The 17,957-nt window shown below is 40.7% G+C and overlaps 1 protein-coding gene across 4 annotated transcripts in view; it reads right to left on the bottom strand.

Annotated features, from left to right (window-relative positions):
- Positions 1 to 17,957, bottom strand: part of DOCK4 (dedicator of cytokinesis 4) — a 434,929-nt gene that overhangs the window by 131,893 nt on the left and 285,079 nt on the right. For all 4 annotated transcript variants that reach the window (XM_086692336.1, XM_086692356.1, XM_086692348.1 and 1 more), the window contains exons 17-22: positions 9,873 to 10,029; positions 4,575 to 4,672; positions 4,383 to 4,466; positions 4,106 to 4,206; positions 1,732 to 1,813; positions 236 to 406 (exon numbers count right to left, since the gene is read on the bottom strand). In XM_086692336.1, coding sequence (XP_086548462.1) covers positions 236 to 406; positions 1,732 to 1,813; positions 4,106 to 4,206; positions 4,383 to 4,466; positions 4,575 to 4,672; positions 9,873 to 10,029 — 693 coding nt within the window. The remainder of the gene's footprint in view (positions 1 to 235; positions 407 to 1,731; positions 1,814 to 4,105; positions 4,207 to 4,382; positions 4,467 to 4,574; positions 4,673 to 9,872; positions 10,030 to 17,957) is intronic.

Raw genomic sequence — 17,957 nt, 5'->3', positions numbered from 1 at the left:
TGAACCCAGCCTGCTGAGACCAACAGCCGCCCCATGAAGAGTGAGAGTAGGCGGAGGAAAGCCAGCCTAACTTCTGCTCTGCGGGTTCGCGGGAGCTAGGGAACTCTTTAAAAGTCTGCAAAATTGCTGACGCTACAAATAGGAACTGGAGCTATGGATTCACTTACACTGCTATGTAAAAACAAATAAACTGCACTCATTTCTGTTTTATTCAGCAGAGATGGAAAAAAATTACCTGTGATTGAGACAATGCTCCTGACCCTTTGCTCTCTTGAGAAAGAAAGAAACGGACCGACATAAGAAGTTCCTGAATGCAGCAGCGAAATTCCTCTTCATTTTGTCCACCGGTGGCAAGGGAAAACAGCCTTCGAGATTGAACTATGTACTTAAAAATATATTCTTGTGCCTTCAAACGAAATTTTGTAAAAGTTAGTTTCAAAGGAAACCAAGAGTATTTAACAATGACATGGCATAAAAACCAGGGGACATCATTAGATTTTTGAATTATTGATTTAAAAACACTTAAGAGCCCCTGAGATTTTTGAACAGTATTTACTTGTAGAAGAAGAGCCTTTTTTTTTGCTGACGCTAATGAGAGAAAATGTATAGATAATTTAAAAATTCTATGTCATTCTCAAGAGGTATGAACCTTAAATGCTTTTGATCCTCAGATAGTTTTTTAATTTAGTTAACAGAGAGATGCTGGTCTATTTCAGAAAATTTATTGTGCTTTGCTGGCAGGTACTCTTGCCACTTAGTGTTTTACCTTCAATCACACCAAGGTGATTAATTTATAATTAGTAAAATACTTGCTTTTAAAAACGTATACCTGTCTACTTTTTTTTCTGCTGCATCAAATAGAGTGATACTCAGCAAATAGGAAATCGGAGGATTCTCAGAGCAGCTATTGAACAATCCCTTTAAGAATGTGTATTCTTGGGGCGCCTTGGTGGCTCAGTTGGTTGAGCACCCAACTTCAGCTGAGGTCATGATCTCATGGTTCGTGGGTTCGAGCCCCACATTGGGCTCTGTGTTAAGAGCTCAGAGCCTGGAACCTGCTTAGGATTCTATGTCTCCTTCTCTCTCTGCCCCTCTCCTGCTTGCGCTGTGTCTGTCTCTCTTTCTCACAAATAAACATTAACAAAAATTATGAAAAAAAAAGATCTGTAGTCTTTATGAACATGCTTGCAAGTAAAGTATTAGCATCTCCGTTTACAACTGAGCACAAACGCCCAGAGATGTTTGGCAGCATTAAACCATGAGACCCAGTAAAACCTCAGGTTTCCTCACTGTGATCCCTGCTAAGCTACCCCTATTCTCTCTCAAAATTTAAGACAAAGCGTTCACAAATGGCCTCTGCCAGGGTGCAGGAACTTCAAGCTTAATTGCTTATCTGTGGTCTTCTTTCATAAAACCTCGCTCCTGCCACTCCTAGACTTCACTCCAAGTATCCTGGAGCTCAGAATTCAATCCCAGGCAGGATCCAGTGGGCGAGCCTGGCAAAGTTTCTTTCAAATTTCATCAGCTCTCAGGAGCATAAACCGATTAAGATCCTTGAATTGGAATGCTGGTAATATATCATCACCAATTACTGTCTGTGTAGAAGAACTGAAATGCTGGTGATACTTCATCATCAATTACTGTTTGTGTAGAAGAAACCAATTAGTTGAGGCATCATGGTGCAACAGCCCTGGTAGACTACATTATCTGTTATCGACACCACGTCATTACCTTCAACACCTCCTGGATGTGCTCTTGCCGTTCTGCTTCTGTTATCCTGTCCACATACCACTTGAGAACTTTGATGAGATCTCTAAAATACAGGGAGAAATACACAGAAGGTAGAATTGGTCTAGCTCTCAGTTAAAAGCCAAGAAATCAAACATTTTTATCATAAGGAGGACTCTTTTCCCTTCACTTCTCATATTTTTCTGTTGAAATGCTTAATAGGCAATTGTACATCAACATCAGTACCCCTTTTTGAAACTCAAGAGAGAAACACTTCCTCCCATTGAGATTCCCTCAATACGGACATATCCCATTGGCCCTGCTGTTTCTGGCAAAGCTTCCCAACGGGTAAACACAAGTATCAGAGAAAAGGTCTCTGGCCAAGAAAGTGCCTTGAAGTAGGCTGTCATGGTCAACCTTGAACAAGTGTTAACTGGGATTTCTTCCCCCATGACCTGTGACCATGTGAACAGCTGGATGAAGTATTCAGTTGGAGGCAAAAGGGAGTGTGGCAAGGGGCACCTGGGTGGCTCAGTCGGTTTAATGTCCAACTTCAGCTCAGGTCATGATCTAATGGTTCGTGGATTCGAACCCTGCGTTGGGCTCTGTGCTGACAGCTCTGTGCTGCCCCTCCCCCACTCACTCACACATGCGCGTGCGCGCTCTCTCTCTCTCTCTCTCTCTCTCTCAAATGAACATTTAAAAAAAGGGGGGGGGTGCGGCAAAGGATAAGGGAACATCTCCCTACTCCGAATCACATTCCCATGGGTTTACAAAGCCAATTCTCTGACCTCTGGGAAGAACAAAACTTCCCATCCCAGTATGCCTTTGTAAGAGAATTTCAAAAAAGGCCAAGTTTTCTTTTCTTTTTCTTAAGGAACAAAAATTGAATTAAAAAAAAAAGCCAATTTTCAAGATTGCAGGTTTGCTACCTTTAACTCTGCTCAGTTCTTGGTTTCTGGAAAACAGAGCAAGCTTTTAAAAATGCTCCTCTTTTCTCTCACTCAGGGAAGAATACATGGATGGGCCACCGGGCAGGTGCTACCAGGAATGTTCTTTTGAAGATAACATATCAGTGAGTTTCTGACCATCCACAGCCCAAGAAGACTGCATAGGCAATATCTGTCTTCTTAGGAATGACTATCCTGCTCTCCTGGCCAACATCCAGTGTTAGAAATTACACCCTTCCTCTCTAGCTTCCAATGCTAATTTCAGTTGCAAGTGGTAACCCCTCATATTAGGGCCCCACATGTTAGGCCAAGTGGCAGAGCCAGGCCGATGTTTCCAACTATCCCTGATATTTCATTCACTGTCTCTAAAAATCCTGTTGACAGAGGGTCAAGTCTTCAATAAAAACTCCCTTCATTTAAAAGCTGGAGGCACAAATCTTCACGTGCCTTTTAGGGAGTACCCAAGGTAACAGGATCAAATGCTTATTTGATTACTTATGATCTTTGATCTATCACATGATGGGGGAAAAAGGGCAAAAACATGATTCAGTGTTTTTTAACACACAGCTGGGAATACATGATTGTGCATGTGCACAGCCATAGGTGCTTAAGGAACAGTAAGGTAAAAACGTGGGCAGAATAGCAATGACAGTATTAGAATGGGGAGAAAGAACTTTGGGGAACATTCCAGGGCTGTGCATAAGCAGGGCCAAAGGCCGGGAAGATGTTATACATAGCACAGAAAGAAGCTGTTGCCTTCTGGCAATTATCAGCTAGGCTGCATGGAGGCAGGTACGAGCTATGGCTTGTCATTACTCATTCACTTTAGCCTTGCTTGCATAATTTGAGCTGATAGGAAAGGAAGAGCAGTTAAAACGGCAGCTGATATCAGAGGGTAGAGTCCATGGCTGAACTGCTTGTGGCCAGGAACCAGGTCTTCACATTAATCAGCATGCATTAGGCATGCAGTAGGCACTCAGTAAATATTAACAGACGAATGAGTGAATGAATGAATGAATGAATGAGTTTAAAAAGATATGATAGCAAATGCTGTTTTCCCTTCACATTTCTTTCTTAAAGACTTCCAGAATCAGCAAGGCATGTGGTGATTAAATGGGCTTGAGCTGAAATAACCACATATTTTGGACCAAAGATTATCAAGTGAAATAGAGACATGAAGAAAAAAACTTTATATTTCAGGTTTTAGGAAGAGAATTCAGAAAGTTTTTTTTTTCCTTTTAATCAAAATAAGTTGCAGCCATTAAAAAAAGATGTGTGAGAAAGGAAGATATTGACTCAAGAGAGCCTTGAGTTGTTGTGCTTTATTTCTTCTTACACTTCTTCTTAAATTTTCTTATCCTAATGGTTCTGCCTAGCAAAGCTCAGAAGAAACTGCTTCTAAACCAATTACAAGATAAAGGCCTTACCTGTATGCAAGTGCCCCAGCAAAGTGACTCTCAATATAAGTGTCCATTACAGGTTTAAAATGATGAAATTTGCTATCTTGCAGCAAATTTATTATGTGAACCTAAAAAAGAAAATTGAGCTTTGTAAAACTGAATGCAAATCAAGACATATATACATTTTTTGGTTCTTTTTAAGTGACTCGTGCACTATTGAATGAGTATTTCAAAAACAGCCTTATGAAAGTCAAGAATGAGATACAAAATTGTTAAGCTATGATTAAAGTGAATTTAAACTCACCAAAGAATCAAACACTTTAGACCCGTATTTTTGGGAATTTTCATCTAAAATTCCAAATAAGGTATCCAGTGTATCTTGCAGAAACTGTTAGATAAAGAAGTAAATTGATAAATAAAAAATCATCTGTCCTTCCCCTCCAAACAGTCCCTATTTCATGAATTTCCAAGAGAGGGACAACACAATAACATATACCTTTACTATCTCTGAGCCATCGATTTCTTTCAATTTAGAGAGACAGCCTGTGATCTTGTCAGGGTGAGTTCTCCATTTCAAGAGATCAAGCATATCACCTTTCCAAACAGAAAATGAAGGTTAGCTGCTTTGGTAGAGGACAGTCCCTCAAATGAACATTTTCCACCGGCAGAGCTAGATTCTTAAACACGTTGCCTACCCCTCTTGGTCACCCAAGCTTCAGGTTCCCCCCTAGACCCTGACTAGCTAAGATGGCATTCACTACAGCATATTCTAATTATTTATCCCTTCTCAATGGCTCTTGACTTACAAACTCCTACTCTACCTTCAGTTCCCAGATCAGCTGTTGCTTCATCTAAGAATAAGAAGTCTTTCCTGAAACTTCTAGACTGAGCTAACTGTCCCTCACCTCAGAGTGGCACTGACCTCACTATTACAATTGTTTATTTGTCTTTACCCCTACTAGATTGTAAACTCTAAGAAAAAAAAATGTTGAGTTTGGTCCTATGGTATCCCAGCACCCAGTATAGAGCAGGTACACAGCAGGCAGTAGATAAGTATTTGTTGAATCATTTCCTGCCTCTTCCCATTAAAATGGGAATTTCTTGAGGGTCAGGAATCTGCTTTCCTCATATTTGTGCCCCCCACAGCACTCTCCCTAGCAACCAATTCTACCTGGCAATAAAGGTCTTCTTTGACAAATGTGACCCAGATCTGGCAGGACTAGAAGGTCCCTTGCACAATGATGAAAGGTCTAGTCAACTGTTGAATCATCTAATGAGCCCATGGACCTGAGAGGGCCAGTTCCTGGATTCCATGGTCATCTTCTATCTGGAAGGACCCAGCTCTTCAATTTCCACCCCTTCCTAAACTGACAACATATTGGCCCGAGTCTAGCAGGGTCCTCTGAGAACCTCTTTACCTGGTGAGGGTAAAAATTTTTCCCCCAGCTTTCCTGGGCAGAAGTTAGAAAGGTTCCTGAACATGGTATCCAGCTTCACTAGTCCCCAGAGGGAGCAAGGAGACAGTCGTGTCTGGAGTCCAATGAGAGCAGTAAGAACTAACAAGGCTTGTGTATGCAGGAAGCTCAAAAAGCAGAGGAACCTGGCAGGGCTGGCTTCCCAGGGCTTAGTGGGGCTGCAAGACTAGGACAGCCAAGGAAGCAGCTAAGAGGGATTTTCCAGGCTTAACAGTGAGAAATCCAGTTGAAAGCATTCGTTTCAAGAGAAACCCAAATGGGACTTGCTGAGAGACAAAAAAGACCAACATGGAAACAAAAACCAAAAGGATACACACACACACACACACACACACACACACACACACACACACACACACACAGGAAATCAAGGAAGAAGCAGTTGTGATGAAAAAGAAAATGTGATGTAGTAAAAAGAGATGAGAAAAAGTGTATGAATCTTAAGAGGGAAGAGACACAACTTTCACCAAAGCCAGATTCAAGAGAAAAGTTCACAAAGGACTTAATAGTGAGAAATTTAGTACTAAATGGAAATGTTTATCTACAACAAACAGGGGGTGGTTTAGAATTAAAAATGAGGGAATTTTAAAAATAATGACTTTGAGGGGCGCCTGGGTGGCGCAGTCGGTTAAGCGTCCGACTTCAGCCAGGTCACGATCTCGCAGTCTGTGAGTTCGAGCCCCGCGTCAGGCTCTGGGCTGATGGCTCGGAGCCTGGAGCCTGTTTCCGATTCTGTGTCTCCCTCTTTCTCTGCCCCTCCCCCGTTCATGCTCTGTCTCTCTCTGTCCCAAAAATAAATAAAAAAACGTTGAAAAAAAAATTAAAAAAAAATGACTTTGAAAAAGATATTTATGATATTTTCATAATGGAAAAGCCTGAAAATGTTCAATATTCATGTCCAACTCAGACATCCTGGAGGTATGGCTGGTGCCTTTTAAAAAACGATTGGTTATATATAGAATAGTAGATAGTCCAATAGAGTGAGACCTGCCAGAGCAGACGTAGCAGGTGCATTCTTCTCCCATCTATTGGTTGCCTCCCTCCCACTTACTTCCTACTTCCTGCATCTAACTTCAGGATGCCTCCCTTCCCAGGCACCTTCTCTTACAGTTCCCCAGTATATTTTCCCTGCACCTCACTCCTCACTTCCAACTCAACCTCCATTCCACCTCTTACTCTGTCCAGCTCCCTGCTCTCTTGCCTGCCCCTCGGAGCTAGGCTGTTGCAGGGGTGCCCAGGACATGGTCCAGTGTTGAGGAATGGAGTGTGTGCAGAGGAAGAAGGTGGCTCTGCAGGCCAGAAAGAGGTATCCCCAGAGGCAGCTGTGAGTTATCAGGAACAGCACTGCCATCAGCAGAGGTGGAGAACAGATGACAGTTCCAGACAATCAGATCGGGATGGGGCTATTCACCTGTCCTACAAGAGATCTGATGACTCTCTAGTCTGCTCATAATGGAAGAAAAGGGGGAATAAAGCAGTAGGTTCATCTGGATGTAATTAATCGTGTGTACAAACTGCTCAGAATTAAGTCAAAATTGTTATCTCTTAGGGTCTCTATTTTAGCTATCTGAAGAATCATTAGTTGCAAATCAGGAACTATGACCTACTACTGAAAATGTGTATTTTAAACGTTCTATTCAAAAAGCACTTAAGAGTATGCTGTATGCCTAGTCTACCAAGAGCTAGAAAACAGGTGGATGACATAATCCCTATTTTTTTTTTTTTTTTAAATCACACTCTCAGGAAGAGAGTGAATGAACTACCCACTATTTGAGGGAGAAGGAGATTTGGGGAAGTCAGCAACCGTACAGCTGTTAGGCTAAATTTAAGCACTGTTTTTTATTTTTAGCCTTTTTTTTAAAGTCGTGTTTAACAGCCCAAGGAAGATAACAAAGAAGTACAATAATTTCTTCCCTGACCCCTACTCTCAAGAATCTTAAAATGTCTGCTTGATCTGGCAGTCACAGACTTGCGACAGGGCGCTCCCAGCCTTGGTAGGCTGCCCGCGAACAACACTGGACTACAGAGCATGTGCAGAAAGGCACACCTCAGGGATCCTGGAATGCAAAGCTGCTATAGGAGACTGTTGCTAGAGACCGTATCACTTGCTAAATACCCAATTGTACTGGAAATGGATTTGTATGTTTTCCAATTTGAGTAAAATGAATACAAAGCAATATAATTCCAATTTGGAACTGGATGACTTCCACACAGAAATATGTGCCTAGCATGTAAATTTCAGAAAGATCAACTAATTTCCTTCCTCCTTCCCATCTATTTGAAATACAGTATTTATTTCCCGGTTCATTCTGAGCTCTGTTACATTCACAAGGGTAATCAAAGTCAAACCAACAATTAAGTACTTATTAGTGTCCAAAAATGAGCCAAGCATTATCTTCCATATAATGAAATGTTTAACATAATGATTTGGTGAATGGCTTTATTTATCCATATCTACCTGAAAATGTTGTCTGCTTTTACAAAGTAACAACTTCTAATTTTTAGGATTTGGTTCTGTCTTATGTCCACAATTCTGTCTAACATCCTAAACTGGAGAACAACAACAAATTAAGTCTGCAGGGCCAAATATTTTGACAGCAGATAAGCTATTGTTAGGATTATCTATGTGGTTGGCCGAATAATGGCCCCAGAGATGTCAATGTTATAATAGCTGGTACCTATGAATACGTTCATCTTATACAACAAGAGAGATTTCACAGATGTGATTAAGTTAAAGGTCGTAAAATAGGGGGTTATCCTGGAATATCTAGTGGGCCCAATGTAATCACAAGGATCCTTAACAGAGGGAAGATGGTCAGAGTCAGAAAGATATAAAGATGCTATGCTGCTTGTTGTGAAGATGGAGGAGAGGCCACGAGTCAAGGAATACAAGTGGCCCCTAGAAGCTAAAAAAGGTGAGCAAAAGGATTCTCTCCTAGAGCTTCCAGAAGTATGGTTCTGCTGACACCATGATTTTAGTCCAATGAAAAGGATTTCACTTTTGTGACCTTCAGAATTGCTCAATGATACATTTTTGTTGTTGTAAGCCAACAAATTTACAGTAATTGTTACAAGAACAAAAGATAACTAATACAACCTGAAATTACTCCACCAGAGGCAATCAGTTAAATGTGAACCCGGGCTGTAAAACACACACACAACTAATCCACATAGGATAAATGAAATTTCTATCTAAGTGAGTCAAAGCAGGTTGATTTTCTTATCTTCATAATCTCTAGACTGGCACCCTAAAAATCAACTGAGTTTTGGTGAAAGCTTTATGAACATTACAGAGTTATGTCTGTGAAGTTTTTATTTAATTAAAATAACCAATCCCTGAATATGGATAACATCTTGACATTTCTTAACTCTCTTCAACCAAATTTACTGAAAATACGCAGTTGTTTTTTTAAAAACATTTCTCCAAAAATATTTTTGGAAGAGGAGGAACAAAGACTAATACAAATGTGAAAGAATCATTTGCCAAAGTCCTAAATAAATATAGCAGCACTGCAAGAGAAGTTGAGAAGTCTCTTAAAAGAAGCCAACATCATAGTGCTACATTTTGCTGCTTTTCTGAGGCCATGCTCTAAGAGAAGAAATACACTTGCTACTACACATGCTGTTCTATGACACAGAAGAAAGAACTAGGAGAACTTACAAATGTTTAGGCACAGGAACATTTTATGAGATTCAATACCTGATTATGAAGTAATTCTCCTCATCATAATGAATCTGACTTATTAATACGGCATTCAGGATGCCAGCCAGAAGCCTTACACAGCAAACATGCAGAACTCAGAAAAGTTTCATTTCCTTCCTTCATTGCAGATGATGTTTTCACGACAATTTTCCAAGGAGAAGAGCTTGTTTTATTAATCATAACTTGCTAAACAATCACTGACATAAAAAGTATTTTAGAAGAGAAAAGCAATATCCATCTAATTAAACAAAAAACAGCCTTTATTCCAAAGCCTGCAATTAGCCTTGTTTATGGAACTATAAAACAAGCGAGATTAAGGTAATGGTAGTCTTTGCCTCTCCTTCTTTCTTCTTTTTTAAAAGCAGCTGGGTTTTGAAGGGTTGTACACTTGGGTTTCGATGCTGGGATAATTTTGAGGTTCTTAAATTACATGCATTTAACAGACCGTTGGGTCACAAATGTTTCCATTTTACTGGAAATCACCAACAGAAGGACTGACAATTTTTCTAGTGCCAAGTTCTTAAATATAACATTGGTGTTTATTAAATATGCCTACCAAAATTCACATGAGTACTTAAGTACAAGGGCTTTCAAATAAAACAGTGTTATACGTTACCATTCTGTGTGAGTTTTGTGGAACAGAGAAAAGATGTTATCCAAAAAGACTCCTTTGTGGCCTTCATGGTTTGATGATTATTTCCAAGGAGGATGCCCTTGGAAAAGGGAAGTTTGAGGTAGCGGGTAGTATCCTGAAGATTTGTGTTTTCTTCACACTGTTAAAAATATTAAGAACAAAATAAAAAAAGGAAGGGTAAGAGACCTCATGAAAATTATTAAGCATCATTTTCATTTCTACTGTTGATAAACTGGGAAACGTTCCAAACAGCATCACAAATAGAATTTGGCTCTTAAGTAAAATACGACAAAAACGTAGAGAAGGAATTAAGCATGGATTGTGGGCTTCGACTGATTTGGGTTCAAATCCCAGTTCCGTTACTTCTCACAGGAGTAACTCTAACACATTATGTTACCATGCAAGATTGCCATTTCTATCTCTAAAACCTTGGTGTATTGTCCTAGGAATTAGGTTCCATAAAGCCTTTCACACAGTGCCTGATACAGAGGAAGTGCTCAAGAAATCATATTTGCAGTGACCACAGTATTTTAAAAAATGCTTCAAGTATTCCAACATCTCATGTGAGGTTATTATACAGCTTCTTACTTTGAAAACTGGCAATTTAAAAGAAACTTTTTCTGGGTAATCTAATAGTCCCACCATGTGACAGAAATCTCTACAGAAAATATGAGCTAACAAGTGTAAATAGAATTATTGACTTAGAAAATATAGTTTCATATCCCTAATGTATTTTTTTTTTATTTTTAGAATGAGAGAGAGAAAGAGAGAGAGAGAGAACTTGAGCAGGGGAGATGGCAGAGGGAGAAAGAGAGAGAATCTTAAGCACGCTCCAGACTCAGCACAGAGCCCAACATGGGGCTTGATCCCATGACTCTAGGATCATGACCTGAGCCAAAATCAAGAGTCAGGAGTTCAACCAACTGACCCACCCAGGTGCCCCCTAATGCAATTCTTTCTTTAGTCAAGGGCTGTCACTTAATGTTTAAATCATCAGGAAAATTGTTGGATAAAGAATTGGTCATGTGGGGTGCTGACTCTTGATTACATGAGTTTGAGGGGGTTATGAGTGATGAGTTTGAGCCCCACGTTGGGTGTAAAGCTTCCTTGTAAAAAAAAAAAAAAAAAAAAAAAAGGAATTGGATATTAATATGATGGCCATATAGCAACACAAAGACTACTTCCCAGTGGCAAGAGGACAAATACAACCACACACACGTGGGGGGATGAGGTTGTCATTATACCACTGCAGGACAGTACAAAGGAACGTATCATAATCTACAGTGTATTTTTACTACAGATGTTGAACCTGAATCTACCACAACTACAGATTCCACTTCATAGTAAATATAAGGAACAGAATAACATGTTGAACAATACTATAGGGCAGCAACTAGAAGGCAGCAACTTCTGCAGGATGTCTGGCTTTGTCTCTTCAAGTCTGATGTCATAAAAATAGGGATTGTTCTAGACTAACACATAAGCCAAGTGCAACATATGGTCCCAGAATTGGACCAATGTGCTGAAAAGGATTTTTTTTTTTTTCAGTTTAGACATTGACTTAAGCTCCAGATCAGATAAAAAAAATCAGTGATTGGAAAACCATTAACTGAAAAAGTAGATTACAAAATATAAATATTATGAAGCAACTAAGACGTCCTTCAGTAGGTGAATGGACAAACTGTGGTACATCCAGACAATGGGATATGATTCAGTGCTAAATAGAAATAAGCTATCAATCCATGGAAAGACATGGAGGAACCTTAAAAGCACATTACCAAGTGAAAGAAGTCAATCTGAGAAGGTTACATGCTGTATAATTCCAAATATATGACATTCTGGAAAAGGCACAACTATGCAGACAATCAAAAGATCAGTGGTTTCCAGAGGCTGCTGGAGCAGGGATGAGTAGGCAGAGCACAGAGGAGTTTTAGGGTAGTATAATATTATTACATTTTTAATTTAATTATTTTTATTTTCATTTTTTATTTGAGAGACAGAATCATAAGCAGACTCCATGTTCAGCATGGAGTCCAATGTGAGGCTTGATCCCACAACCCTGGGATCATGACCTAAGCCAAAATCAATAGTAGGACACACAACTGACTGAGCCACCCAGGCACACCTGGGCAGTATCATATTATAATGGCCATATGGCATTATTTCTTTATCCAAACCTACAGAATGTACTCTATCAAGGGCGAATCTTCAGGTAAAGTATGGAGTTGGGGTGATTATGATAAGTCAGAGTAGGTTCATCCTTGGTAAAAAATGTGCTGTTCTGGTGAGTGACTTTGATAATGGGAGAGGTTATTCATGTGTAAATAAGAAATTTACACATTTCTTTCCTTTCCATTTTATTATAAATGTAAAATTGCCCTATAGTGTCATTTAGGTATAAAAATTCATGCAGAAAAATATCTAGAAGGATACACACTAGAGGACTAATAGTTAACATCATCCAGGTAACGAGAGTATAATGTTTCTATTTTATTTTGAGTTATCTCTATACTTCTTTGTAATGATGAAAGTGATTTTTGATTACAAATCTGAAAAAAATATTTGAACAGATATAGAACTGGCATAACTTAGGTTATTCTGAGTATAAACTTTAAAAGTCATATGAGTTTTATTCCTTAAAATTTCTTTCAACATCTTCAAGGCTGTGACTTCCTGGTCACAGGAAGGAGGTTAAGCACAAAATCCTTCGGTATTCTAGAATACTGTGTGTGGTTCATAAAATATTTCTAAATTTTAAAATAATAAATCTTTAAGAAAGACCTAACAAGTTCAGAGAAACAGAATCAGATTACAAGATGTTCTTACTAGCAAACCTGCCCAGTAACAGGAGTACCTATAAACACAATAAACAGCCTCTATAATACCCTTCCAACGTTATAACTCCAAATGCTTTATTACTGTGAGATATTTCATAGAGACAGCAGAGCGCATGAAACACACATACACAGTTTAGAGAATCATAACAAAGTGAACACTTCAAGTGTCTTCGGAAAAAGTGCTTAGGCAAAATAATGTTCTGGAAGCCTAGAATGCCATCCCCTCCCGTCTTATTCTTGGTGTCAGGGCTTGGAACACAGCAAGTCATAGCATGAGTCACAGCGCATCCCACTGCCCCTATTTCCTGCCTGGGTCTGGTCTGTGGGGTCAGGAACGTGCTCTGGTCTGCCATCCTTGGCCTGACTTGTGCTCCATCTGTCTAATCACCACTTCCTACTGTGACTAAAGTCTCGTACAAACTCAGCGGACATACTGTCCAGCTATTTCTAGGCCTTCCCCTCAGGAGCTACAGCCGGCCCTAGTCTGCCAAGCTCCATCTGTTCACAGGAATTCTGCCCCTATAAAGCTCTTATCCCCCACCCATCGAATGATTGCCTAGCTTGTGAACACTTCCGGCACCGTCTTAGAATTCCTGCTTGATGCGCTCATCTAGCTCCGCCGGTAGTCATGGACTGACCACTTCTGTGATTGATGATACAATGACTGTGTCATGTGCTTAGGGAGCACTGTGAATACAAGATTTGACTGCCTTCTCCTGGGCCAATCATTGTGGCTGGATCAGTGTCGCTAGCCCTGGTTCACTTCACTTCTCCCCAGCACTGGGGGGTCAAGACCTCAGCAGGTGTGTCTGAGGTGTGACACCTGACAGTTTTTATAGCTAAACTCCATCACGCTCAGTCAAGTACAAATACAAGAATTAACATAAATACTAGTACACAAAAGTTATTTCAAGACCTTCTGCTAAAAATGCCAGGTGTGCGTGCGTGCGTGCGTGTGTGTGTATGGTAGGGGAAGGGGAGGTGGAGTAATTCAGTAAAGTAAAGCAGAGAATCACTCTTTGGTCTCTATGAACCTTTTGATATAACATTTGCCAGGGGTTCGACACCGATTATTTTTGTCCAGTAGGAGTCAAAGGAGATAATGCTAGGTATGGGGTTAGAGTTGGAGGTTTTAATCTATTCCTGAAGAACTTAAGTGGCCTTGAGAAATTGCACAGAACAATTTCAGAGCAAATCTTTTGTTGTTCTCTGAGGTTCTCAGCATGCATCCTTAACACATCATACAAACACTGGAGATTTCAAAAGCCATCCCAGAAATTACCATTTACGAGGGTTTACTACATATCAGGCACCGCAAAGCACTTTAATGCATTTTCTTATTCTTGTAACAACCTCATGAGGCAGGACACTGTAACCTGAGAAGCTTTGTGATTTGCCCAAAGTCACATCATCAGAACCACAATTTCTGTTCATAACTACTATAGAACACTGCCTCCTTCAGATGGTGTTTTAACCAAGTCTTGAACTTTGCTATAATGAAGTACACATTGATTTATAGGTAACATACTGAATGGTGGGTAAGGCTAGGGAAGACCAAAACGTTCACTTTAAAAAAAAAAAAAAGGTGTATTTGTGGGAGATACTCTGGGAGGCAGCTTCGAGTTGTCTGTGCCGCTGAAATGGTTTCATGTCATATAAACCTATGAGGCCAAGAGCGAGATGACTAGGCTCTGTTCTGAAACCACATGGAGCATGTAGGATCACTTGACCTGGACGCAGTGGGGAGCAAGGCCAGCCAGGAGCAGGTAAGGCATGACACAAGAGCTTGGGAATACAACATGTGAGTGAGAGATCATCTTTTCGTTTACTTGATGAAACAGAATCTACTGAAGAGAAACTGGATTGAGAAGCAGTGAATAGAAACGGGGTTCTAGAAGGTGGGCCTATAGGGTAGGGGCAGGTGTCAACCTTTAGAGCTGAAGCCATAAAGGTTGTCCAGCCTTTCATAAGGAAATGCACAGTTCATTAGCAAAAGCCAGGTAGTGATGAAGAATAAGCAGTAAATTCCTTGGGCCTTCTACAGCCAGTGGGGAGAAGTATCTGTGCTGGGAGGGCAATTCCAAGCCAGGGTATGGAATGGAGAAAACAAATGGGTATGAGCAATCCCCCTCCCCCACCTCCCCTAAGAGTCAATTAGCTCACAGAAATGAAGCTGTATGGTGTGGCACTGCCCGTGTGTTAATTGGAAATACTGGTACAAGAGCCATGGTTGGGTGTTGGAATGCTCTTGAGTCTGAGGCTGACCACCAGAAAGCTGCAGCTTCCCACCAAGTTGTACCACATGTATTGAAAAGTGGTTTTGTCACCATGGTACAGTCCAGTTATACGTCTACACTAGATGAGGGGTGAAATATGAATCGCTCGCATTCTGGAGACGTTCGCGCAGCAACTGTTCTGGTTTGGGCACGAGGACAACTTTTTTCTATCAAATCCTATGCAGGCATGGAACAAGGCAATGAGGACATGAGAATAATAAGACCCTGTTGTCCCTGTTCCCTTGTGACAGACACAGCTAATGTATTACCTGTGTTATGGATATATGATGATAGACGAGGGGACAATTAACTGAGCCACTCTTTCTGGGAGAAACGAGGCAACATGACCATGGCCTCTTGAGGCTGCTGCTGGATTACAGGAACAAAACAATGTCATTGTCACAGTAAAGGACAATTCTCTGTGTTTGCTTCGATAGGCTGGGATCTGTGCGACTCATCTCAAAATGGCATGAAGTTAATTTATTACAAATTAGACAGGAAGAAGTAAGAACCAGCCCTCTGCTTGACTACACTTGAGATTAAAATCGGACCTGACAGGACAAATGTGCTCAGACTCTCCCAGAAGAACTAAAAGCAGGTTCTGGGAAGCGGTGGTGGTCTCAATCTGCTTTAAGATGACATAGCTTGGCTCACAGACTATTCCTCGGGCCAGGGCTGAAGCCAGTTGATAGAGCAATGAATGGTGCATTGTGCCAGAGACTATTTGTTTGACCCACCATTTTAGCTGTGTGAAAGAGAGCTGCACTGGTCAGTCCTGAGCAGTGTTCCAGAAACGGGGTATCTGCAATAATATAAGCTATGTGATGGAGCGATGAACATATGTATAATTTATGCAGAAATAAACACATACTGAAATCCAGAGTGCATTAATCAACTTAAGGGTCTGTAATCTACAGAAAGTAAAGAATTAAATTTAAAAAATACAGTGAGTTAGACAATCCAATTGGCACTATATTTTACCCGTTAATCATAACCAGATTCAAATAGTTGTGGCAGCAAAATACCTTCTTTTAGGGACTCTTTCAGTATAATTAGCCATCCTGAAGGATAGTATTAAAAATTGATTAAATTCCTATTTGCCAGTCCTTTAATTTGGTATTACGAATGTACCAAAGAAATAAACAAAGTCCCTGTCCTTGAGGGAATTATGCATCTGGCCTCTGCACCATTAAGACCCATGACAAAGTTGTGACTAGGGCCGCTGGGTTCCAGCCCTGCTGGGGAGGGGAAATCAGGCCTCATGGAAGAGGGGCTGTTTGACTTCAGTCAAACAAAATCAGAGGCTCACCAAGCAAATGAGGGAGTGACATTTTATGTAGAAGAAATGGTAGATATAAAGGCACTGGGAGAATAAAAGCACATACATGAGACTATGGAGCCATGGCAATTAAGTGCAATAGCACAAAGGTTAACTTAGTTTCAATAAATATGCTAAGGTTATGTAAGATGTTAAATAAGGAGAAGCTAGGTGAAGGGTATATGGGAATTTTCAGTACTATTTTTTGCAATTCTTCTGTGAGTCTAAAATATCTTATAAACAACCTTTTCTTTTTTTTATGATACAAGTATATTGTGACAACTATATGCGCTTTAGTAAGGCTGGAGCATGGGAATTTTCAATGCAAAAAGGCCTCAGGAGGCACCTGAGTGGCTCAGTCAATTAAGCGTTTCACTCTTAGCTTTGGCTCAGGACACGATCTAACAGTTTCATGAGTTCAAGCCCCACGTCGGGCTGTGCACTGGCAGCATGGGGCCTACTTGGGATTCTCTCTCTCTCCCTCTCTCCCCACCCCCCGCCACACTGTCTCTGTCTCTCTCAAAATAAATAAATAAACTTAAAAACAAAAAGCCTCAGAACTGCCTTAAACCTCTCAATTAGGAAAATCCCAAGGTGATTCCAATACTCACCTCTGGTTTCAATTCCCTAGATTAAGTACAGCCAAAGAGGTAGAGCTGAGAAGTTCTGCAACCATCTATTTATATATGGAGGATGCATGTGAAAAGCCAAGGAAAACTGTGGGTTTCTGTCCATAGCCGGCATGAGTGGGGGCAGGAGGAAACCTCAGTTTGGGACCTGCTGAGTTTGAGGTGTCCCTGGTGAAGCCAGATGTAGATGGTTAGTAGGCTGGTAAAAGCTGTGGGCTGGAAATCCAGTGTGGCTCCTATCAGCAGAGACGTGGTGAGCTAACCCATGGAATAGCCTGAGACGGTTTTAGATTATAGAAGTCACACACGTTGGCCAAGGATGAAAGGTGTGATAACACTCACATGTAAAGGGTGGATAAAGAGAGAGAGGTTCTCAAAGGAGAAGAAGGATGGAGCTCAGGAGAACATTGTAAAGCAGACCAAGGAATGTGGGTTTTTAGGAAGGGGAATCAATAGTGTTACATGGTACAAGGAAGGCAAGTAAGGAAAGATTCTGAAAGCGGCCAGTGGCTTTAGCCACTGTGGGAAGAATGAAGATATGCTGGTATAATCTGTTAGAACGAAGGGGCTTTCTGGACGTCACATTAATAACCTTCAGTGTTAAGACCAAGTCCACCTATTAAGTTACCTTAGCCTTCTTTTTCTGTTCTGCATGGCATGCTTTTATGCTAAACTTATCAGCTTACTTTTAATTTTTTGAATTTTACAGGTGTTGCATTTTAAATTTCTCTCACAGTGAGTGATAAAACAAGAGTTATGTGACCCAGGATGGGCACTAGTGACTTCGAGGGAGAAACTTCATTTGAGCTGTGGGGACAGAAGCAGCGTGAGGAACAAATGGAATGCAGGAAGGTGGAGACAGTGAAGGAAGACTGGCCTTTCATGCACACAGACCGTGGTGGGAAGGGAAGGAGGACTGTGTGGCTATTTAAAAAGTCTTGTTTTTGTTTTTAAGAAATAGGCTTGAGCAGGTTTATTAATCTGAGAGAATACTGCCAGAAGAAAGG

Source organism: Puma concolor, chromosome A2 (assembly GCF_028749965.1).
Source record: "Puma concolor isolate L17-30 chromosome A2, mPumCon1.1.hap2, whole genome shotgun sequence".
Lineage (NCBI taxonomy): Eukaryota > Metazoa > Chordata > Mammalia > Carnivora > Felidae > Puma > Puma concolor.
The sequence above is the reverse complement of the archived record's forward strand: the minus strand, read 5'-3'. Positions and strand labels throughout refer to the sequence as shown.